This window comes from Talpa occidentalis, unplaced genomic scaffold (genome assembly GCF_014898055.3).
Source record: "Talpa occidentalis isolate TD23 unplaced genomic scaffold, MPIMG_talOcc4v2.1 talOcc4.9, whole genome shotgun sequence".
Lineage (NCBI taxonomy): Eukaryota > Metazoa > Chordata > Mammalia > Eulipotyphla > Talpidae > Talpa > Talpa occidentalis.
In genome coordinates this window covers 100972348-100998518 of record NW_023605305.1, presented here as the reverse complement: position 1 = coordinate 100998518, position 26171 = coordinate 100972348, and the positions used below count along the sequence as shown (strand labels likewise).

Here is a 26171-nt window from a genome sequence, read left to right as displayed (position 1 = left end):
TTTCCTCTATCTTCCATTTCTTTCTCTTTCTTGGCTCCTCCTCTCTGCCATGATAAAGTTCTCTCCCATCTGTGTGTCAGAGACTTACATCATATCTTTTGTCTTTTCCGTAATATAACTTGTTATGTTAACATCTCTAAGCTCGTCTGATGTTAGGGGAATTTTTGGAATGTAGAAAGTGCTTTACTTGCTCTAGATAGTCTGCCTTTTATAATCATTGCCTTCAACTACATCTGGCTTGATGTTTAAAATTGAGTAATGATTCAATCTTTCTCAACTGAGTTCTCTTTGCCTCCAAGAAACAATGAATGGGAATGTAGAAATTGGAAGTTATCAAAAATGAAAATAAACTGACTTCCTATTTCAATATTATCCCTGTTGTATAAGTTAAGGGATTATTACTGATTTTGGTAGGAATAGATTCAGAAGCTATGTAAGTTTATTACACAATATTTGACAAACAGTAACGTATATAGCTGTTCCTTCTAGGTTTTTTCTGTGAAAAGAAAGTTGACATAGGACTATAGTTAATAGGGGATGAAGGACTAAGAAAAAACTTTTTTTTTTCCTAAGATGGAGGGATTAGACTCTTAAAAGAGTTAACAGGTATAGGAGGTTGAAGACAGAAAAAGTGTTTGAATGACAGACCAAGGTTCCAGAAAAGGTGAAAGAAGGTGAAAGGAGGTGGTGCAGACAGAAGAAATCCTTCCAAAATGCAAGTCTCAGGCAAAACCTTCTGAAGCATTCGGAAAACTCATAGAATAATTAAATCCTTATTTTTATAGGACACTTTGTCCCCAATATAGACAGAAGAATCACCAGAGATACTTATTCAAAATTTTGATTTCCAGAGATTCTAATTTAGTGGTCTTGGGTAGGGCCCAGGACTCTCTATATTTTATGAGTACCCCATGAAATTCTTATGATAAAGAAACCTCCCTGGTGGTACAAGGGGTTAAGTCTCAGCATTATCAAGCTATCTGCAGCCACAGCAGCATGAGTTTGATCCCAGCCAGGGAGCTGACCCACATGGTGCAGCGGACCTCTCCTGTCTTGCCTGTTGCTCCCCTTAGCAGTGTATTTCAGTAGACCTGCCTGTTCAGCTCCCCAGTTTGTCTCTGGTGAATCCACTCACTGTCCCCCTTCCCTGCACCCCTAGCCTAGACCCCAGTTCTTGTATGCATGGGTAAAAATAAATCTTTTAAAAAAATAAAGAAAATTTGGGGAAATTTCTGCCAGGACACTGCTAAATGGCTAAAGAATATGCAAGTATGCAACATTAAGGGCCAACTCTAAAATGACTTGACACTTAAGTAAGAGGAACTCAAACGAATAAGAAGAAGTAGGGTCTGGTGAGACTGAACTTGGTTGTTCAGTTTTCTGACTGGGAACTGAAGTTATTTTCATGGTAGTGTAATATCTATAAAATTTGGCAAGACAAGGATAGAAACTTCATTAAACAGCAACTCCTCAAGTCTGTTGCATTTTAAGTGGACTTCATGTCTGTATTCCTAAATGTCTAAATACCAAACGTGACCTTAAGCCAAAGCAAGACTGCTCATTTTTATCACTCTCTTAAATTTCTGTATTTAGTGTTACTTCTTGTTGAGTTTTTAGCATGATTGTTCATTATTCTGACAACTGTGTACATTTTCATTCAAAGCAAGTTGTATAAAAGAAAGATAATAATAAAGTAGTTATAAATTGTGAACTAAAACATCCTTTACATTAAGAAAAGCTTTCTTTTTTATTAATTATATTATTTTTACTGAGATAACATTTGTTTACAGAACTGTTTGATTTTGGTATAGGGTCACACCTTTTCAAATATATGTCACCCACAATGCTCACCACTCAGGCACCCATAAATCTCTACCATAGTCCATGGGGACCCTCCTCCTTTGTTTCCCAACACCACCCCTTACAATTCTGGTAGCCTCCATTCTATAGCCAAAATTTCAAGAATTTTATTATCTTTCTTCCTTTGTTTTATTTCTTTATTTTCCACATATGTGTGAAACCAGGGGATATTTGTATTTTTCCTTCTGACTTATTTCATGCAGCATAATCCCTCTACTTCCATTCATGTTGCTGCAAGTGGCAGGAATAACTCATCTTTTTTTAATAACCAAGTAGTATTCCACTGTGTATACAAACCACATCTTAATCCACTAGGCTGTCCTTGAGCTGTTTCATAAGTTGGCTATTGCAAACAGTGCTGCAATAAACAGCACTGTGATTATATCCCTTCCAATTAATATTTTTGCATTTGATGGATACCTAGGAATGTAATCACTTGCTCATTAATGTATTTGTATCTGGATCTTTATGCCAAATTTATTAATAATGGTTAACAGTTCAATCCAATTTGTGAGTGGATAATAAAGTTTGCTATGACCTTGCAATGTATGCTCTAACAATAAGAAAGAACAGACTGCTAATACAGCAATGACATAGATGTACCTCAGGAGCATTGAACAAAATGAAGCAAATCATTCATAAGAGACTATATCCAGTTATGAGAAATTTAAAAAAAGGCAAGACTTTAGTGGTAGAAAGCAAATCTGTGTTCACTAGGGACAAAAGGAGATGGAGGTGGAGAAGAGCTTTATTGCAATGGGGTCTAACGTGATGGGAATGTGTTATTTCGTGATTGCGGTTGTAATCAATGAAGCTTAGTAAGTGAAAATTATACCTCAATAAATCTAATTTTATTTTATTTTTTTGCCTATCAAAATTCATTTTTATATTAATTTTTTTACATCACTGTTCATGTTTAAACAATATTTGATTCCTCCATCCCCTCAGGTGTAGTCCCCATAGAATTTCCTTCCCCAAGGCACGGGTGCACCATCACCTCAGTCCCCTGTGCTCCTCCCTCCCTCCCTCTGATCCCTCTCCCACCTCCTCCCCTGCAGGATGTCTCTGGTTTACAATTGTCTGTTTTTGCTTTGTTGTGTTTTGTACTGTTATTATTTTTTTAGACTGATGTCTTATTTGGTTCCCCTATATTCCTGCTATAAGTGAAACCATGCGATATTTTTCTTTTTCCTTCTGGCTTATTTTACTGACCATAATTCCTTCTAGCTCCCGGCAATTCCACTAACTAGGGATCTACTCAAAGGAGACAAAAAAGATTGATTCAAAAGAACACCTGTACCCCTATGTTAATTGCAGCACTATTTACAATAGGTAAAACCTGGAAACAACCCAAATGCCCAAAAATAGATGACTGGATCAAGAAGATGTGGCATATATACACAATGGAATATTATTCAGCAATCAAAAAATAAATATAATTTTAATATCATAAAATATAAATATAAACTTCCTAGAAATAAATCCAATATAAGAGGAATAAGATTTAAAATGAAGGAAATAATAAAACTTTTCTGCAATATATCAAAGATGATCTAAATATAAAAGGACTATACTTTGTTAAGTGGTTGGAAAACTCAATAATTTTAAAATGTCAATTCTATCCAAAGTGATCTATAGATTCAATATCATTGTCAAAACCTCAACAATATTTTTTGTGGGGCTTAACAAAATGACCTTAAAATTTACATGGGAGCCCAAATATATTTTAAAAAAAAGTTGGAGAGATTTGTCTTATAAGGTATGAATTTACACAATGTTTATTGACATCAAAGTAATAACTTTCTTAAGAGAACAATATAGATAGTCCAGAAACAGACCTACAAGTTTACTTGATAAAGGACAAATGGTCTTACATTGCTGAGGGAAGAAATTATGGGTTTTTCAACAAATGGTATAGTTATCCATGGTCTGGGACAATTATTTTATCATCTAAACAAGAAAATTGGATTCCTATCTTGCACTGTATTTAAAATCAGTCCAATGTGGTGAGAGTTCCAAACTTAAAACTAAAATTATATTTTTTTTGAAATTGCACAGTGTAATTTTCTGCTTCATAATAAAAAAGGATTTTTTTTATTGATGATACAAGACATAAGATTAAATTTTGGTCTCTATAAAAATTAAGTGATATTCATCAAAAGATAGTAAAGTCTGAGTGAAGAGAAAGTTGACAGAGTAAAGATAAAGTTGGGTCACAAACTGGGTAATGAATGATGTTTGCAAAACTTAAAACCAACACAAGAGCGATATCTAGAACTTCTCTACTTTAAATCTCCCAAGAATGAATAAGAATAGAAAAGTCACTATATTATCAGCAAAATTATTTGGTTTGCTAAGATTTTATTAAGGATTTTTGCATCTATGTTCATTAGGGCTATTGTTCTGTAGTTCTCTCTCTCTTTCCTTTGCTCCTTCCCTCTCTCTCACCAACCTCCCTTCTGTCTCTCTCTCTCTCTCATAACGCAAACTTGACCTCATAAAACATGTTTGGAAGCACTCCCTCCATCCCAGTTTTTAGGAAAAGTTTAAGTAGATTAGGTGAAGTTTGAAAGTTTGGTAAAACTCACTGGTGAAACCATCTGTCCTGGGCTTTAAGTAGTCCTATGTCCATTGCAGCACCATTTACGTTCATTGCAGCAGTCAAATTATGGAAATGACCTAAACACCCAACAACAAAGACTGGGTTGAGAAGATGTGGCACATGCACACAATGGAACACTACTCGGTTATAAAAAAAATGAAAATTTGAAATCTGTGACAACATGAATGGAACTTGATGGGACTATGCTAAGTGAAATAAGTCAGAGGGAGAAATACAAATATTGGATGATTTCACTCGCATGTGAAATATAGAGAAATAAACAAACAAATAAAGGAACATACCAAATTAAACCAAAACAAGCTTCAGAAATTTATCTGAAGAATTGAAGTCACCAGCCAGGGAGGGTGGGGAGAGTTGGGAGCAAAAAAGGGGAAGGATCCCAATGTGTTATGGGTGCTTTGGTGGTGGGTAGGTGTGGTGACTTACATCTGAAGATGTGTGAACTTATACCTCTAAATCATACATGGTGGTGTAAACCAACATTATTGCAATAAAATTGCAATAATAGAAAAAAGAAAAACTAACAAAAACAGCTAAAGAAATGTTCAAATAGGGCCTCCCTGGTGGTGCAAGGGGTTAAGCATCATACTGTGAAGCAATCCACAGCGTCTGCAACATGAGTTCGATCCCTGGCCGGCCAAGGAGCTGCCCACATGGCATGGCAGACCTCTTCTGGCTCACCTGCTTCTCCCCTCAGCAGTGTATTTCAGTCAATCCTCCTGTTCAGTTCCCAACTCTGTCTCTGGTGGATCCTCTCAGCCCCCATATCTCTGACCTATACCCCAGCTCTTGCATGCATAAATAAATTTTTAAAAATGTTCAAATAGTTCAGAGGAGCAAGCTCCAATGAACCTAAAGATAAAAGATCCTTAAATGTATGAAAAGATTTTCAAACTCACTAGTAGTCAAAGAAACACAAATGATGAGAAATCATTCTGTACCAAAATGATAAGAATATCTAAGTCAGGCAATGCCAAAATTTGGTAAGCTGTTTAATGAATGGGAATTCTTATTTACTGCTAGTGGGGGTATAAATGATTCCAGTTACTTCAGAAACTAGCTTGGCTTTCCCAATGTCTTGGACATATATCTTTCCTACAAATGAGCTATTTCATTAGTATGTATAAACTCTAGAAAAATTATTGCAGGGTCAATTCTTACACATGTTATCCAGGAACAGATAAAATAATGTTTCCAGGAGCATAATAGAAAAAACTGGAAACTGTCCAAATGTCCATCAATAATAGAAAGGATAAATTGTGGCAAAATCTTATAATGAAATACTATAGAGTAATAAAAATGAGTGATATTTAGCTATAACAGCATGGATGGATTACATAAAAGCATAATTTTGAGTGACAGAATAAAATCACAAGACAAATACACTATTTGATTATGTTTATGTAAATCTCAAAACCTGGCAAGACCAAATAATGTTCTGCTCAGGTCTACCTATATGGGTATAAAACCTCTAAAGAAAGCAAGGGAATGGTTGATATATAATTTAAGGTACTGGTTACAGCTCAGTAGAAGAATTGTAACAGTGAATGGCATCTAAGAGGCTCTGAAGAATAGTAATGTTCTATCTCTTGGTCTATCTCTTTAGATAGGTGTTCATTTACTGCTATTTAATGTGTGCCATGTTCATCTACATTCACTCTTTTTGTGTATGATACATTTTTAAAAAGTTACATATTCCAAAGTTATAAAACCAGATTATCTCCATAGTTAGGGTGGCATAAGAAATCTGAATTTTTATCATGTTCCTATGGTGATTCTGATAAAGTAGTCTGAGAACCACTCTTCAGTATCTGCTTATTATTTCTATGTGTTTGAACCCCTTACTCTTAAAACTTGGCATTTCATAAATATCAGCAACATGATTAAAAGAGGCAGTTTATAATAAACACACAACCTTCCAATTCCAGAAGTTATCACTTTACTATACATAAAAACTAAACATTTACAGAGGAAAGTCAAAGGAAAATCCATTTTCAGATAACATTGGGAAAGTTACAGAGTCTGATGAACAAACATCATAAAACATTTCCGTACCAAATCAGTACCATCCAGAGAAATCCAATCAACCATTATACTGGAGGTTGAAGAGTTTAGTACCTGAAACCCAGTGTCCTCTTGATTTCTCATTTGACTACAAAAAAAATAAAACACCGGCATCTTTATAAAACATGAAACTGTTATCAATAACTTCATAGAAATAACATTTTGGTAAGAAAATAATATATTAAAAAGATGACATAGGTCAGCTGCCAGTCAATATTGATGTTAAATATTCCTATGATGCATTAAGTTATATCAGTTCAAGCAACGTTGTCCAATTGTTTCAGAGGTCTATTGAGTATTGTTATTCCAATGAATCTTGCTATGGCATAATTTTACTTTACATATATACAGAGCTTGTTATTGTATGTACACCTTCAGGAACCACTCCAATAATCACACCTCGGTGGTGTCTGTTTTTCAGGCAGAAAGTTTCCCTTTGGCTTATTGTTGACTGCAAAAGGCACAGGCAACCATTTCTCTCTAACAGTTCGTGGCATTAGGAAAGTCTGGACTTTGAGCTGTTGTCTTCCTCAAGGAATGATGAGCAGTATTAAGAATTCTGACTGGTAAATAGTGTCTCTGGGTGAACATTTCAAACATGAGCTACACTTTTGATTTCTGTGCTTCTACGAGACTGTATGACCCTTTCATATTGGCTTTTCTTGCAAAGTAAATAATCATTCCCACCGCAGGTATTATTAAGGAGGATGCACAATAGAGCACAAGAAGTTCAGGAGAAAAATAGTCCCTGTCATTTTCCTTTCCTAGAAAATAACAGAATAGATGCAATTAATGTCTAGGACAAAAAAGAAACTGTTTAATAACAGTTACATGGTTTATTTTAACAGTACGATCAGTTCTCCAAAGAGACATAAATTGAAGCAGTGATAAAGACCAACATAACCCAAAATGCATATTTTCTGAATTATCCAAATAAGCAGCTGGTAGTCGAAATGGTCATGGTAACTCTAAAGTTGACAGTTACTGACCTACCCAAACTTGAATTCAAATAGATTCAGGTCAGTTGTAGAATGGAAAGAAGGGGCAACTTTTAAAGGCTCATTTAAAAGAGGAGGAATTGGAAAGTTGACTTGCTTTGGGAATTATAAATTTACTAAAGAACTAGGATTCTGATCACATTGAATGGAAAACCATAAACATTTCTCCAAGAAAATCCTTTTAACATCCAGAGTGCCACCATTATAATTAAATACCATGTATAATGTAGTAAGGGAAGGAAGTCTTCCTGATAACTCTTTCAGAAATATACAGTTATCTCTGAAGGAAGACATCTTAATATATGTTTATTTCTTGGCAGTTATTTGGATAGTATTATGCTTCAGGGAGACTTTGTCTGGCCCACATCTCCACCAGTCCAAATTAGGAACCCTAAAATACTTTTATGTAACCATTGCATGTTCATGTCATAGCTTTTATCAAAACTTGAAGTTAATCATTTATTTATTAAATTTGGTTTCTTCCTCCAGACTATAAGTTACTTAAGGATATATATCTATTTTCTTTTAGATCCACTACTGAATAGCTAGTACATCTGGATCACTGTTTGGAGTAGTTGACATGCAATCATTTGTTTTTTTATTTATTTATTTATTTATTTTTTTATAGAGGCATGTTTTATTTATTTGTTTGTTTGTTTGTTTGTTTTGTTTATACATGCACTGGGTACAGTCAGAAGCGCGGGAGGGTGAGAGAATTCACCAGAGCCAGAGCGGGGAGCAGAGCAGGCAGAAGGACTGAAGTACACTGCTGAGGGGAGCAGCGGGCGGCAGGAGAGGTCTGCGCACCATGTGGGACCCTTCTCCGGTGGCCGGGGAGCATCCGGGGATCGAACCTGCGCCGCAGAGGCCGCGGGCAGCTTCGCAACCCAGTGCTCAACCGCTGCGCCACTGGGGAGGCCCTCATTTGTTTTTAATATTAAAACTTTTTTGCTCTTTACATCCTGTTATTTCTACGTAAGGTTATTTTATCATATAGGTGCAAAATTGATATAGAAGGTAACAGTATAAAAAAACTTCAAAATTAGTACTCTTTCTACTAAAAATCATCTGACAACCACAATACCATTTAATATTTTAACCCTTTGAAAACATCTGCAGAAGACAGCATGGCATTTACTGGAGATTCATCTTTATTCTTATGTTTGTATAGCATTGTACGACCTCACAAGTATTAAATTTCTTTAAAAGGCATATATTTAGGCTCAGTCCCAGAAGAAATGAATAATCTTGGGTAATCACTACATTCTTTCTAGAAGTTTCTAATCACTGGAGGTCAACCATATAGAAAAAATATGATAATAGGAAGTAAAAATTTTTAAGTTATTGAAGTTGAAATAATTTCACCCTAAACAAAATGACAATTGACTCATTTTTCTACTTTGCTAGAGCAGAACTAGAAAAAGTACACGGGTAATATTTTAATAGGCTGTCCATTATCATAACTATAGAGAGGCATTAATAAAGATGACTTGTTGGACAGCGGCATTTCTGCTCCTCCTGTCCAATATAATCAATATCATCTTTTGCCTTTCAGTTTTCCCCACAGACATCTGTTGTAAAACACAAATTTGCTACTCAGTTGGTAACCAGGGCAATCTTCAAATATGGCTTTCTATTAGTTGTATAAACAATGAAATTCTGAAAGGCTTCCAACTATTTCTATCATTAGAATACATTCAAACTAAAACAAAACAAAACAAATTAAAAAATGCAACTAAATGCAAAAGAAAATTCATTCAAAATACCCCTGCAAATGCCAATTTTTGGTCTCTATTTATGTCTACTTATATTAAACCATATTTTGTATGAGGACTGAATTTCTAGATTTTTGACTAGGTAAGATTAACTTTTTGGTCATTTAAGTAATGAGTAAAACATGACAATTATGTTAGTAATTAAGTTAGTAATCTAATAAAGCCATTAGAAAAGACAATGTGTAGGAAAGATTTAAAAATGGAGAGGCTTTGACATGCCTTTAAGGAGAATCATTAAGGACAAAAGTCATTACCAAAATTTTAGAAATTTAATTTCCTGGGGTTAAGCATGACTAAGGGTGGTCTGGAGACATCAAGGATTAAAGAAAATAGGAACAAATGAATTTCAACCTACTCATCACCGAGATATCAATCAGTCTAGAATCATCATCCTGAACTTCATTGGGAAGCACTGATTACATACACCCCTGTGTCATTTTCAGTGACATGACACAGATAAGTGTTCTGTTCTTTGAACACATAGTAATTTTACTGACCAGATTACCTCTTTAGAGGATAATCATTTCAGACAGATGAATAAAAGTTTTACATGCAATAGTAATATTTTCCCCCTGTTTGAACATTTCTAGATGGCTATATTGATATTTTTATGTTTTGAAGATGTACTATAAAGGCAGAAAACACAATAAGATTTGGAACCTTGAGAAATTTGACCAGATGAACAAAATGTTTGCTTTTTTCCTCAGTGAGTTCCAAATTTTTTTTACATTGCTTGCTAACTGATAGCCAAACACCAGTGGTTTCTAAGAGTTGCCTTTTGTTTGTAGGACTTTCCACTCCAAGTTTGGCTTCAAATACACAATGGTAGTTCATTAGTGTGTAAGGAGTGGGAGACTGATTCCTAAATGTTGAAACATTCTGCTCACACCGATTAGATTAACAGATCCTCCTGTGCATACATAAGAGGGCTTACAAGAGAAAGGGCCCTGAAGTTTCTCTGCTAGGGCCATTGGTTGGTCCCTTCCTTTCTTTCCAACAGAATAGAGTAGGATGAACAAGGGGGTTGGGTTTTTACAGAGGAAATGATCTAGAGATTCTTTTATACTGTTCAGCATCAAGATAGTCATTCCTGATTATTATACTGAAACAAATCAATCTAGAAAATAATGTAGTCACTCCATGTTCCAAGAGTGACTTCTGGTAGGAAGGAGTCAGAATAGACCCTTCCTTCTCCATATACCAATCCTATTTCTTTAGCTACCTTATAACCCCCAAGGAAAAGCTTTGAAAATATGTTTAAATACTTAGAAAACGCAAGACCTCAGAGACCAATGATGAATTGTCAGCTTTGAAAAAGCAAATGGGAATTCTATATTCGTCAATGATTAATTTTGGCCTCCTGGCTAAACTCCATAGTACAGAGCAGCTGTGCGTGAGTATTTTAGAAAAAATTAAGAAATAACCACCAACAACATGGAATTCAATTTCACTTTGCCAACTCATACACCTAATTCTAGAAATTCTTTATGATGCACCAAAACTATGGCCTATAATAAAAATATAGTAATAAACAAAAACAAAAAATGAACTAACCTCTAACATCAAGTGTTAGACTTCTTAATTGCAAGCCAATCTCATTTTTAGATTCACATTCGTACACTCCTGCATCCTGTAACTGGGCCTTGTGGATGGTGTATGCGCCATCTGTAGACTTCAGCACCGTGTCTCCTGTCTCTGCTTTTTTCTTTAGGATTATCCAAGTTTTGGGAACATTTCTGCAGGTACAGGAGATAGTGACAGTGTCTCCTTCCTTAACACTCTCAGAAGGAAAAACTGTAAGTTGGATGTCTTTTGGAGCAACTGTAAAAAGAATTTAAAAGTCGCCTTCGATTAAGTGAAATATAAGACAATTCCATATTAATTTAATAACTATCAATAGTTGTCAAGGAGTTATTTATGCTTACTGTTTGCATGAAGTGTTTAGAGGTATAATTAAAGAGGTAAAGCACTTAAGCATTTACTGGATTGTTTAAACGATGATGCTTTTAATTGAAGAAGACATGCTTCCTTTCTCTCATGTCCCTTAATGTAAATTCTTCCCCTAGCCCAGCCAAACAATGGGTGTATAAAAACAGCTATAGGACTCCAATGTAGAATAGAACATTTTTTCTCGTCATGCTGTTGTACAGGCTTCTGAATTTTGAGTTGGACCCTCCCAGCCCAAGAAATTAAGCTGTTCAAAAATGGGTTACAAATACCATTTACAAGTTGCCAGCCACTGGGATAAATATCTCACATACGGCATCTCTACTAAAACATGGCCTACAGGCAGAGATGCCATTTCACCATTTTAATATTGAGATTCCTGTTACATCCATGAGTTTTGTGATTTGATTTGAGAGTCTTTCCCCAACTACAGCTACAGTGCTGTGACAACCATCTTATGCGCTTTTCCTAAGGTTGTTCATTTAAAATACATTATTATTATGGAGATAATAAGAAAGTCACCAATAGTTTATTAGAAATAATATCAAGGGCTGAGAGAGAAAATGACAGCCCCAGTGATGTTTCAGGCCCTGGAAGGTATGGGGGCAAATCCAAATTGATTACTTCATGGTTTTGCATCATCCTGTTAACTAGGAATAATTTTGTTGTCAGTCTTGGCTCTTCCTCCTGAAGAGAAGTGCGTGTGTGTGTGTGTATGTGTGTGTAGGAGGAAAGTCCACTTCCTAGATTGGATCACTTAGTCCATTCTAAGAATTCTATGTCAATAAACATATGAACCAGAGGGCACTGTCATAGCTACTCTTAATCTCAGAATATTCTGGGGCTGGGGGGCAGGGGAATGCATTCTTAGATTTTTAAGCAAATACTAGCAGGCATCTTGGCAAATCTTCTAGATGTGCTAGTTTTCATTTCTAAATACATATAGAGCTCTTCCCATCCTTATTTCAATGCCATCATCATTTCCTCCTAAGTGTAAAGAACTCTTGACATAGGTCCTGGAGCTAGTGTTCCACGTGAACTAAAAGAACTTCAGGTTAAACGATTTGGAATGGCTCATGAGAAAGTATCACTCTGGCATCTTTCTAGGCATAGGAAACCTCATGAGCTCTTCAAAACCCTAAACACACTTTTTTACTAAAAATCTTGTATTTAAAGAGGATTTTGTTCCAAAGCAGCAACATGACCAAAATGACAAATAGTAACTGATTAATCACACTCCGCTCACCTTGGATAATCAATTCTACCTCTTTTCTGCTTATTCCAGCCTGGTTAATTGCTTCACACACATAAGTACCAGAATCTTCCATTTTTGTAGATATTAAATTGAAAGTTGTATTCTCAGAAAGAGGCTGTAGATCCCCATTATTTAGCTGTCGGCTCCACTGGATTTTGGGAGCTGGAAGGTCATTGCTAGAGCATGTCATGTTCACAGAACTACCTTCCTCCAGAGTTGGGGAGGGACTGACCAAGATGGTTGGAACCCTGGGAGAGACTAAAAAGGTAGGGACACTTGTTAGTTTAACCCCTTAAACCCTTTACTCCCAAGTGTTTTAATGGTATTGCCAAACTGGGCCATGGATTCAGTGGATTAGAACAGTTTATAAACTTTGATAACTTTATACCAAAGGAGGTTTCTGTCCCTATTTACTTTAGCAGATACAGAATGATAGGGCTGAGTAGGGGTACATCATAGATATTTTGTAACAGAAATCATTCTGTAGAATCATTCTTACTGTCAAAAAGGGTGGGTGCTCACGGATGGGTGTGCATGGACGGTGTGTAATGACGTGTGGCACATTAAGCATCACCGTAAATTATCTGAATCTCCTATGTAAAAGTGGAGTCTCTTTTCACACTCCTTTAATCACAGTTTATGACTCACTTTGACTAATATAACCTGGAAGAAGTGACACCAGGCATTCCAAACCTAGATTTAAGAGGATTCTTTCATTAACATCCTCGTGAAACAGCGCAGTCTGGTGATTAAGCCTAAGCTACCTCCATTGAGGCTGAGACACTGCCTGGAGAAAGGGAGGTCCAGACACCCCAGAGAAGGTTGCACTTAGGACCAGGAACCTCCACAGACCTGCCAATTAACCGAGAATGCGTGAGTGAGCTCATCTGATACCACGCTGAGTGGAGCAGCCACCGCCTTTCCAAATCACCAGTTCATAGACTCATATGCAAATAAGCAATTGTTGTTTTAACTCTTAGGGATGGTTTGCTATAATAATCATATTCTGAAATTTCAGGGTTTTTTCACAAATGTTTTAACTATTAGCCTCATGCTAGTTCTTGCCCAGCAACCATGATAAAAAAAAAATTCATGTTAAATTGTGGAGATATCACATATGTACTTACCATTAACATGAAGTGTCTGTGAACTCTGCCTTTGTTTGGGTTCAGATTCCACTTCAACAATATGTAACTTCGCCTGACAAACAAGAGTTTTTCCAGTATCTTCAGTGGTGGGGATGAAGGTCATTTCCAAACTCCTGGTCTCTAGAGATTTCTTCCCTACCATGTCCAAAAAGTTTTGATGTTTCATAACACTGTCACCCTTCAGTAACTGAATCTCCAACTGGTCAGAAGGATACACCTCTGGAATCACGCAGCTTAAAGTGACCGGGTTTCCATTCACTGGTGGACTGCTCATCTTAATTTCTGGATCTCTAGGAAATGCTGCAAATACCAAGCAAAATGGTGTTTGCAAGTGTCAGTTGATTGGACAATGGAACTATTCTTTAATAAAAGCAAAGTTCTCAAAAATGACAGCTTTAACTCACCTGGGATAGAATGATCACAAATATATAGAAAACATTAGGTATATATATTATATTTAATATATTTAATATATATGTGTATATAAATATGTATATATTTATGGTATTAAATATAATAAAATAGACAGGGTACCCAATAGTCTATGGTGGGGGATTATGGGAATTGGTGATGGGTATGGTGTGGGAACATACATACATGTGAAGAGGTATGACCCATGCCTCTGAACCACATATGGTGTTGTGAACCAAAATAACTTCAATAAATAAAAAATAAACAAATGCTAGGGGGAAAAAAGGCTAAGCACATCACTTATCAAATAAAAAAGACTTCTTATTTTTTCTTTTAGTGATGCAATCTTACTGCTTGTCATGTCAGCTTCCACTATCTTATTTAGCAACTACAATTTTAATATTTGCTATAATATATTGACTATTGACTATATGCCAGTCTCTTAATATTCATTATCACAGTCTTAAAAACAGTGTGATGAAATGGGTATTATTTTACATATTTTACAGCTGGAAAGACATAGAAAATGCATTTTAATGCTAGGAAAACCTGTAAAGTTTATAAAGGCTAAGATTTTCACTAGGCAGCTTATCTAATAAGTTACTGAGCTGAGATCAGAACTTGCATTTCTCTGAACTCAGAACACAGGCTTGGTTTTACAGAGCCTTGCAGCCTCCATATCAAATAATTCCCACAGGGCCATTCTCAATTTAGACATTTTAATTTCCAATAGCCAAGTTTAGACAGCAAACTTTAAATATTTCTCAGCTAAAACTTGTAGTTATGAAAAGCTATAAGAGATTTAGATTCTAAATAATACATCTGGTGCAAATCAAGGAAAATGAAACCAAAATAGTTATCAAGAGCAAGAGCAATGCTTAAAGACTTACTGCTTGGGCAAAATGTTGTTGAAGTTATACATTCTCTAAAATTTTAATATTGCAATAAGACTGCACTGCTGGTTCTCATTTCTGCTGGAAATGTGCTTACATCAGCACATCCTGGATTCTGGGTAATATGATAACACAGTAAAATTTACCCTTCTTTTGAGAGATTCAAGTCCCTTTATAGACATACTCTATTCTGAACAAACTCCTCAGGGGTAATACAAGTTTGGGCAGGTTTTCTGCTAGAAAATATCTACAGTTGTTCTCTTGAATTTGTTCTCAGAAAACCCTCTCAACTTTGTGATCTTGCATATTTTGATTCTCATTCATTATAAACTGAGGAACTCTAGCAATGTCAAATTCAGAGAGATTGGAGGTTAACTTTTTATTAAGTTAACAAGGACAGAAAGGAAAAGTGGAGTGTATGCATACAATGCACATCGATATTATGATCTAGTGCTATCTCCTGGTTCTGCTTTTTACCTGGGCTGCCACTCACCATCCCCTATGATCAATGTAATTCTCCATCTTCATCATTGACTTTCTCCTGGTCCCCACTGCTTTATTTTCCACACACAGCAGATCAGTTTTCAAATGTGCTTTCAAAACAATAGACTCAAGTATCAACCCCCTCCCAATTTGGAATAATTGAGCAGCAGTCACCTCTACCCAATTATCTGAATGGAAGCTGACCTCCCACTCCTTACTCACTACCACCTCTATACACCCCATATATGTACACAGAGCAGACAGGAAGAAATGAACATGCAACATGTTCAAGAGCATGACTGAGGAGTCTTGATAAGATACAAAGTATGGGTCATGCATGCTGTGTACATATGTAACAGACACTTAATGAATTAAGTTGCATCAAAAATTCTGGTGCAGAGATTTAAGAACTTTTCACACTGCTAAATTCTCTTTCTAACCCCATGGATCTCAACATATATCACAGACTAATGTTCTGTTTCTCCCAGTAAAATTGGGGGTTGGGGGGCAGTAAACAATTCTGAAAACTACTTACAGTAGGGTATCACCTGGATTCCCTTTTCCAGCTTCTTATTCCCACACGTCACGGTGCACAGGTAAGAATGTTCATTATCAAAACTGACAGGATTCAGGGTCAGTGTGGACTTGGCCCCCTCAGTCCTGGCCTTCCCGCTCAGAGGACTGTCTATCTGGGTTCTCCAAGAGAAAGATGGGGCCCCGCAGCCTGTGACATTGCATGTCAACACGAGGGAGTCTCCAATCTGAGCAGCAACCTGGGGTCCAGGGGAGAGCTCAATAGCAAATGGTTTCTCTGGAAGGAAAAAAAAATGAGATAAAAAGCAGATAAGATTCTTTTCTTCTTTCACCACACTCCAATAAAAGATTTTTTTTTTTCCTGACCTCCTTTCAGTTAACATCTGTGCCAAGAAGAAATTACCTCTTGTCACCTTGGGACCATCAAGAATGAAACTCCATCTTTTAAAAATGAACTCACAATAGGCTGTTGATTCATTCATTTAACAAAATGAATATAGATAAAAATTTGTCGAGACAGAGATTGGCATCTTTTCATAACAATAATTCAGTCTCAGATCAAATGTAGTTTATCAAATCTCTGTAATAGTGAAAAGCTGCTCAAATAATTTCAGAAGTTCCAGGGTGTCAAGCATTGTGTAAGCCACTTGATATATATCATGTCATTTAATCCTCACAACATCTTGCACTGGTACTATTCATTCTCCATTTTTGCATTCTTCTGCTTCTTTCCTTGTAAGTCTCCTCTTCCTCCTTGAGGAAATGAGGCTCAGAAATGCTAATTAATGTCACCCAACTTGCAAGTGGCAAGTTCTGGGCTTGAAATAAGGCAGGTCTGTTTTAAGATTCTAACTTTTTGGTTACTTAAACAGCTAAATCAAGTCATCCTCATGAGGAGATCAAGTCTAAGAGAGATACTGAAAAAGCTACAAAAAGATATCTTCTGATTAGACACAATACCCTGATAGACTAGCACTTAAGAAATTCTAAATCAACAATACAAGGTTATACCATTGAAAGTCACACAGAATCATACTGAAAGCAAAGTCAACATCTAAGCATTAAGGTATACATAAGCTACGGCTAACGTTTGTTGATGTGGTAGGAAGGTATTTAACTGTTAACTCAGGGTCAGAAAACTGAGATTTGAGGGCAAACTCCTAAGTGTCCAGGAACATTCTTTGACTGCCAGTGCTATCCCTGCCTGACATATGGGCTGCTTTGAGGTGACTACTGTCTGGAGAGAAAGGGAATTCCAAATCTCACTCTGAAGAAATTCCAGATTTCTTCCCTGAAGAAACTGAGGGAAGTTGGGCAGCTCTGAAAGTACCAGCTGAGACTTCACAGAAAAATCAATTAAAATCATCCCTGGAAATAGCACATTGGCGATGGAAAAAAGAAATCTCAACCTACATTATATATTGATACAATCCAAAGAGTACATTTTCAGGGTTCTCTTCTATGCCCAAAAGAGCAGTTTTTCTGGTTGGGTTATTTCATTATGACATTGTAGGGTCTTCCAAAGAACACAGCCCTCAAATTTCCTCAAAAAACTGATATACTATGAGAATTTGTGACCAGTTCCCAGGCCACTCGCTGTATTTCCTTGGAAACCTGTGGCTCCTTTGGAAGTAACTGTGGCAACAGATAAGTCCTTTGAAAGTCCAATTCTCCATTCAGTATCCTCTCTAAGCCCAGTATGCATTTCCTTTTCATGGGAAAATGAGATACAGTTTATCACAGGGTGGAGTTATTCCAGGATAGATGATTAACTTTACATGCTTTTTATTACTGTAATAGGTTTTGCGAAAATACTAGCCTAACACCCAATTGAGTTAATCTACTAAAAGTGAGTTTGAATTTCATTTTTCTAACCATTCAAGTTGAAGCTCCATGTTCTCATATTTTAAGTTTGTGTTGTACATGCTTATAATTTATTCATTCAACATTTACTGAGTACCTGTTATGTGGCACACACCCAGTATTAATATACATGAATACATAGTTGGGATATAAAGGAGCTTGCAGTTTAATGAAAAACGTATTTAAATAGATATATCATTTTGGTTCTTACTAAATAATATCTAAATTATCTATTTATATGTCTAACTCTCTTCACTAAAGCAAGACAAGCTCTTCCAGGGTGGGTGCCATAACTTTTAGATCTGTAGCTCCAGCACCAAGCATAATCATTCAAGGATTCTTAACATATACTAAAATGAACAAAAATACATTAATTATTTATAAGAAGTTTTTTTTTGAATGCAAAATTAGCAGTTTTATTCAAATCTAAAAAGTGATTTTTTTCCCATAGACATTTTTTTTATTTTTTAGTTTTTTTAAATAAATTTTATTTTTATATTCCCCATACAATTGCAACCCCCTTATTTTGACCCCAATCCCTCCCCTCCCTGCCCCACACCCCCCATAGAGTGTCTCTGGTTCATAGTTGTTTGTTGATTTTGATTTTCACTTTCTTATAGTTATTCATTTTCCTGGTCCCTTATTTAAGTTTTCTAGATTCCTGCTATGAGTGAGACCATCCGGTATTTTTCTTTTTCTTTCTGGCTTATTTCGCTGAGCATAATCCCTTCCAGCGCCATCCATGTTGCTGCAAATTGCATGTGTTTATCTTTTTTGAATGCTGAGTAATATTCCATGGTGTATATGTACCACATCTTCTTGATTCAGTCATCTATTTTTGGGGATTTGGGTTGTTTCCAAAGCTTAGCTATTGTATATAAGAAGTTTTGAATGTTCCCCGAGGAAGGAATGACCAACTTTGCCTGACATAATCTGAATTGGGTGAATGACTTGGTTTTGAAAGATGTTAAAAATTTGCTGGGTGAAGGAAGGGAATAGATCTTCTAGTCAGGAGGAAGTGTGAACAGAGGCACAAGATCACCAAAGAAACTGCAAAGGTGGTTTCTGACCAAAATGTGAAGAGTTTTATAAAATTACTGTAAGAAATATGGATTTTAATTATATGCAATTAGGATTTGGTTGAGGTAATGTAAAAGAGTGCCTGTTTTGTTTAAAGTAGATAACTCCTGTAGTACTGCATAGGATTATCTTGGGGAAAGAGGGACTATAGGGTGATCATTTTAAAAGACAATAAACTACAGTTGAAAAGCCATGGGTTTTTGAATTGAAATGGGCCTGTGTTAAAATCATAGTAAATACATTCATAAGCTATTTGAGTCTAGGCAAATGATAGACTATATTGAGTCTGAGTTTTTATTCACCTCACAAAACTGTGGTAAAAACTAATGAGATGACACATACGTAATGTGGAAAGCAAAATTTCCTGGCAAATATTTGGTGTACAATGAATCACAGCCAGTGTTAGTTTCTGTGAAACACCATTCTCTTATCTGTAAAATGGATATAAAATACGTATTCTGTAGTTGTTTATTGAAAATTACAGCCAACACATTTAAAGTATCTGGAATACAGTTATATTCAATGAATATTGTTATTGAAGCACATCTTGCAAGAGTCCAACTGACCAATGAGGTTGTAATGGCAATAGGGCTAGTAAAAAAGATCATATTCTAGAGATCATTTTTGAGGTAGAACTGACAGGATTTGGTGATTTGTAATGGTTTCATGAATTTCAGAGTAAACAACATTGTAGTAGTCAAATCTTGAAAATTTAGAGTAAGAAGAGAAGAGGACTTGACATGGTAATGCATAATGCAGGATTACTGATAGCCATAGGCAGAAGGAAGAAAGAAAGCCAAGGAATGAGGCAGTAAAGGAATGATGAGAGATGGAAGAGTCAGAAAAGTAGAGCCAAGGAAACTCTAGGAGGAAAGACTTCCAGAATGCAGAAGATGAACACAGAATTTTATAGTATATCAGTTTTTTGAGGAAATTTGAGGGCTGTGTTCTTTGGAAGACCTTACAATGTCATAATTAATGACAATCAGGAGGGTCATGAATGAAGCTTAAGGAAGCAATTTTGACATTGAAACTCTCATGCTATTGATCAAATCCCAGCAACAACACCTTTGTCATTCCTTATTTACATTTTACATACCTTGAACAATTAATTCCACCTCTTTTTTGTCTCTTCCAACCGGATTAACTCCTTCACACATGTAAATTCCAGAATCTTCCATCCTCATAGCAATTAAAGTGAGGGTTGCATTCTCAGAAAGGAGTTGTACATTTCCATCACCTAATTTCTTGCTCCAGTAAATCTGTGGAGCTGGTAGACCTTCACTGGAACATGTCATTGTTACAGAGCCACCTTCTTGTAGCCTTGTGGAGGGATTCACAGATACAATTGTGTTCTTAGGTGAACCTGAAAAGGCATGGTATTAGAAATTGCTAAGCCTCACCTTGATCCAACACTGATAATATATTTCTTACAGACTGTCTTTATGTGTTTTCACAAACTTGACAAATTCACTCTGCCAAACAAACTTGACAAATTCACTCTGCCGAAATAGTAAAAAAAAAAATAAAAAATAAAAAAGTAGTCAATCCAGTTTCTAATTAACTTGATTGAGTTACTTTTTTTGATGTTTGGTATTTTCAGATGGCCAAAATCACTCAGAATTAAGACCCTCAGAGCAATGTGGTTCAATCTCTCAAACAATCTCCCATCTCAGCATTCTTGGCAAGTATATCTAAGTCAGCTTCCATTCTGTGGAATAACACAATCCAGCCACTGCCTTAAAAACAGTCCATTTGATTTTTGCATAGCTCTCATTATTAGCTGAAATCTTCTCTTGGTAACTAACTTTTACATATTGGTCATTATTCAGCCTTTTGCTGTGACAGAATAAATCAAGTCCCTCAGCCACATGACTGTCTTTCAAATACTTAATTATAGATATTTGCCAAGCTTTGTATTCTCTAGGAAAAATATTCCTTATTTTGAATATTTCCTGAAAATATTGATAAAGACCTTTCCATCTCATTCTTTTCTAGCTAAATGTGCAATAGTAGACAATGGTCCTTTTAAATATGATGTCTAGGACACATTTCAGTCTAGAAGAGAGCATAGCATAGTGAGTCTACATCTATATAATTCTTTTTTTTTTAAATCATCAATTTATTTTAAAATGAATTAAACAATTATATTTATTAAATAACCAGGTTATTTTTCCACATTGTTTCCATACAGATACCACTTGTGCTGAAAGGATCTTTTTTTTTTTTTAATTTTTATTTTTATATTCCCCCATACAATTGCAAACGCCCCATTCTGACTACATCTATATAATTCTGACACTGCAGACAGTTTCTAATTCCCCAGGAGTGTCAGGAATATGAAGATAATCAAACCTCATCTCTTCCCCAGTGAACATGTGTACAGGTAAGCAAATGCATGTGCATATACCTGTAAAAAATAAGTGTTCACCTTGTAAAATCTCTATGCCTTGATATTTCAAGACATAAGAGTTTACAAAACATGATAAAAACCTTTTATCATTTGAACCCAATTGCTATTATCCAACTAGTTGATATTGTTATTTTCCTTTAATAGATAGGAAATAGAGAATTGACCCAAGTCTACAGTTAATGGAGCCTTGACTTAAGTAACCAAATCTAGGACTCTTAATTGAATTATGCTGTTGGCAAACATATTTCAATGTATAAAAATGGTAAAAAAAAAAAAAAAAAAAAGCCACAACAAACAAGTTTCTTCTTGACTTAGCTCTTAAGTTTATTGCTGTATTCATACAAAACTGAATTCTCATAAAGACTGACAACAAATACTTACTGTGGACTTGCAGGATTTGGGTAGTCTCCCTTTCTGTGGACTTATCATCAAGTTCAGGAATGTGTAATTTAGCTTGGCAAACAAGGGCTTTTCCAATATCATCATTGACAGGAGTGAAGGTTACCTCCAAACTCTTGGTTACCAGGGATTTTGTGAGCATACCCTCCAGAAATTCCTGATTCTTCATGAGTTGGTTGCCTTTCAGTAAATCTATCTGCAGTCTGTCAAATGGGTAAACATTCGGGACCAAACATGTGACTGTGATTGGCTTCTCAAACTCCAGAGGGCCACTGAAGTGAATCTCTGGGTCCTTGGGGAAAGCTGCAAAGGTCAAATGAATACATGAGAGTAGGCTTTTTGTTCATCTTATATAAAGTTTGTTACAGATTTAAAGCAATGCAAACTGATTTTTTTAATCAATATGTAATTACTACAACAAATTAATTGTTTCAATAACAGTTTGTGGCTTGGGGTGGGTTCAAGAACTGGAATCACTTTTTACAGAGTTCTTCAGTACTGATCCTGTATTTACTTAAAGAGTTGCATTTTTTAAAAGATTTTATTTACTTTTGCTTATAAGATTTGGAGTGAAGGCCAGAGTTGGAGGCGGGTGCGAAGGTTCACCAGAGACAGAGTGGAAAGAACAGGCAGATCTACTGAAATACACTGCTAAGGGGAACAGCAGATGAGACAAAAGAGGTCTGTTGTACCATGTGGGTTAGCTCCGTGGCCAGGGATTGAACTCAGGTCATCTCAGTGTGCCTTAGTGGTAGTAGTGCTGAGACTTATCTCCTATGCCACCAGGGAGGCCCCAGGGTTGCACGTTTTAGAGTAAAAGAAGGGAGAAGAAATTCATATTTCCTGAATTTATATGTGCTGGTCCATTGTGCTATTCATGAACACAAATGAGCTTATTTTATCCTCACAATAATCTTAAGCCATAGAGACCACATTTCACAGACAGGAAAACATAGTGTGTTTATATAACTTTCCTAAGGTCATACACCTGGGTAAATGGTAAGTCTGGGATTTAAATCCAGGATTTCTATTATTCTACATTGCTACTACAGATTTATATTATGTTATATCACATTCTTTTATTTCAGACAGGTAAGGAATTTGAGGCTTAGAATACCATTGTAAAGGACAGTTAATGGGCAAGATATGCTAAGTGAAAAGGGCCACTTTAAATAGTTGACTTCTGACAATGGTGTTTCTGACAGGAATTCATCCAGTAGAAAGATACATGTGTGCAATCTTTAAACTCTGAAAGGCAGATTTGCCTCCTGAAATACCTAACTCACAGTCTGAAATAGTATTCCACTTGAACCATTTAGTGTCAAGGAAACACACTATTCCAGTTAGCCATTGTCTCCTTTGCAAGGGTTACCTTTTCATTACAAACCTTCAGGATTGAAACAGATTGACTGGATTCAAGATTCTATGAAATAAGAAGAACACAAAGTTCCCAACTGTAAAGAATACTGCAACTGAACGTGGAATGGAGACAGGACAGTTAAACATTATAAGAGACAGATGTTCTTGAACAATCGCAGGCAAGATAATTAAAGCCAGAAGGGTCTTCATTTCTGTTTAAATCTTCAGCTATTTGGTACTTAATGAGCAAAGGCAAAGGAACTGAAAATGCTTTGCTGTGTGAAAAAACACTATTTTTATTTTCCACCAATAACTTCTGCCCGTCATGTTCTGGAGCTAACAAATATGCCAATAATCCAAACATTTGCTGTTAGGTAATATAAGAACTTGCTTCTTTTCTCTGTATTTATATAAGGGGACTGTTTAAGGGGCTCAGGAGGCTATTCAGACATAAACTATGCATGTACAATCAGCATAATTGAAAGCAGCCGGCCAGACACAGTTTCTTGAGAAGCATTGGCCACCTATGGGGATTGTTGGTGACTCAATTAAGGTTACTGGGGGAAGTTGGACTCCATTATAGCAAAGGAGACCTGCCATAGTTATAAGATCATCAAATGAGCTCTTTATGAAGAGATGACCATAGAATTCCAGTTTTTGTTTTTGTTTTCTTGGAATTAGTAGTCATCAATTACCAGAGGCCAGTGATTTATTTCAGGTTCATTGCTTAACCCTTTCACTAGATTTATTTGCTGGATTTAGAATAGACTAGAATACATTCTGGTAGGTTGGTAAGCAAGGGGCATTCATTCACATCCAGGAAGCAAATCTAACTCTTCAAACAACTAACTTGAGGTTGAACGGTTGACTAGTAAGTCTTCATGACACTAAACAAAAACAAAAGCCTCCACAATTTATCTGTCCCAAAGTCAAACTAGTGGAATGCTTGTAGGCAGTTTTCTTATGTCTAAGGGGAAAACTTTGTTATAAAAGTCTGTTGCTAAATTATGGAACATCTACTGAATTTTTCAACTATTTATCAGCACCAAATTGTGTAAGAAGAAATAAATGGAAAATCCCTGAGGGATGGAATTCATAAATCATTTAGACACATGACTAAGTAAACATGTAAGCATATACTCAAATAACACTTTAAAAAATATAAAATACAAAGAATCTTAGAGATCTTCATTTTATTGCAAGAAAACTAAAGCCCACATAGGTTGATTCTCACAGATGATCAGCATTTTGGGGAAACAGTTGGAAAGAAAAGTCAAGATTTGGTTTCCTGGTCTATAGCTAGGCTCAGCTGTCTCTACCTTTCTAGATGCAGTATGTCCAAGAATCTGAACACGAATATCCCTTATAAAATTGTTTTAAAATATCCTTTTACAAAAACTATTTTCCAGCAAAATTGAGAGAGAGTCAAAGATTCTCTAAAGTACTCACAGTAGATGTCCACCTGGATTTCCTTCTCCAGCTTCTCAGCACCACATGTCGCTGTGCACAAGTAGGAGTGCTCATTCTCAAAACTGACAGGATCCATGGTCAGTGTGGACTTGCTCCCCTCATTTTTCACCTTCCCATTCAGCGGACTGTCTATCTGGGTTCTCCAAGAGAAAGATGGAGACTCGCAGCCTGTTGTGCTGCAAGTCAGTGAAATGGAATCACCAATCTGAGCAAAAATTTTGTATTCAGGGAAGATCTCAATTTCAAAAGCTTGAGCTGTGAAGGCAAAAACAGAAAACAAACTTATAACAGGTTTGTTTAGGATCCAGTCTCTCTTCTCTGTTTGAGTATAATTTCAAAAATATGATCTGGCTGATTTTCTTTCTAAATTGCTTTGAACTAACTGCAAAGTCCTGGAGTTACAGCAAAGGTGTTGTTGGATGCATCTTCACTTCAAAGGACCAATTTTTCTGAATTGATGCCCATTTCTCAGTGCTGTTTTGTTACTTGCTAAGTTTGATCTCATTGTCAAGTACAGAGAATGAATCCAATTACTCTTTTGACATTTGAAAAAAGTTATCCAAAAAACATTAATTTGCACTTCAAAACTATTACAGCATAATGGTACATAGGCAGGAGGCAAATCTAACTCTCCAAACAACTAACTCAATAGTATATTAAAAATTAAGCTAAATTGTTTGTCCACTGTTTAAAAATACGAGTGCTTTTCCTCCCTACTCTAGCAAAACTGACTGAAGCCAAAACCAGGGCTAAAATGCAATGCAAGCATTTGGAACAGATCAAGGAGAAGGACTTACATGCTGCAAACATCATCCAAAGTAAATTTGAGACGCCAAAGATCACCACCATCTTCCTAGGCATTTTAAGTTGCTGCTGTGATAAGAAAATAATGAGTCCCAAACTGTCCTTTCTATTCCACCTGAAAGAGCCTGGGAAGAGTCCTGACCTCCAAAACCAGTGAGGCTCAGACTGGAGTGAAATAGAAAGTCTGCTCTTTATAAAGGGTCTTGTTGCTGAGACACAGAGGCGGAGGGAAATCCCTTCAAGGGGAAACCCAGAGCAGAGCCAGAAAAAAAGTTCAACTGACTCCCAGCCAAGTCCAGGATTAACCCCTCAGTTGCTTTCAGTGCTGAAATCACTCTCTCTTCTCTAGAAAAGTAACACTTCCAAAGTTTTTCCTGATTTTCACTTCAAATGAATACCTTCGCAAGAAAGATATCAGGTAATGCTTAATGCAAACTGAGGTTTTTTGAGGAAAGAGAGGAGACAGCAAGGAGAGAGAGAAAGAAAACAGTCAATTATGCTCCAGTTTCTGAAGTGGCTAAGTTACCACTATGTCATTTGAACTGATTTTTCTCCATTAAGAAGATACACTTGCAATTCTAAAATAGAGACTAAATTTTCTCATACAAGAAAAAAATCCTTTCTTTTGATGAGTTATTTTTAAAAAAGCAGATATATCTTTGCAGCTTTACATATCTTATTCATAAAAATGGTAATTTTGATGATAAACATCAACTCTCTGAAATTACTTTTGGGTGGAAAGAAAAAGAATCTTACTAAAACAAGAGAAATCATTTTCCTTCTTTCTTATAT

The 26171-nt window shown here is 36.0% G+C and overlaps 1 protein-coding gene across 2 annotated transcripts; it reads right to left on the bottom strand.

Moving 5' to 3' along the window:
• Window positions 1-6375: 6375 nt before the first annotated feature.
• On the bottom strand, window positions 6376-25625 carry VCAM1 (vascular cell adhesion molecule 1). Of its 2 annotated transcripts, XM_037499722.2 has the most exons (9): window positions 25373-25625; window positions 24555-24830; window positions 21729-22049; window positions 20034-20300; window positions 15993-16268; window positions 13650-13970; window positions 12514-12780; window positions 10875-11141; window positions 6376-7311 (listed from the first exon to the last, which is right to left on the bottom strand). In XM_037499722.2, the coding sequence occupies exons 1-9, from the start codon at window positions 25434-25436 to the stop codon at window positions 7151-7153; spliced, it is 2220 nt and encodes a 739-aa protein (XP_037355619.1). In that variant the 5' UTR covers window positions 25437-25625; the 3' UTR covers window positions 6376-7150. The 2 variants fall into 2 exon arrangements, with proteins under 2 accessions (XP_037355619.1, XP_037355620.1); XM_037499723.2 differs by lacking the exon at window positions 12514-12780 and having other exon boundaries at window positions 25373-25624.
• Window positions 25626-26171: the final 546 nt, after the last annotated feature.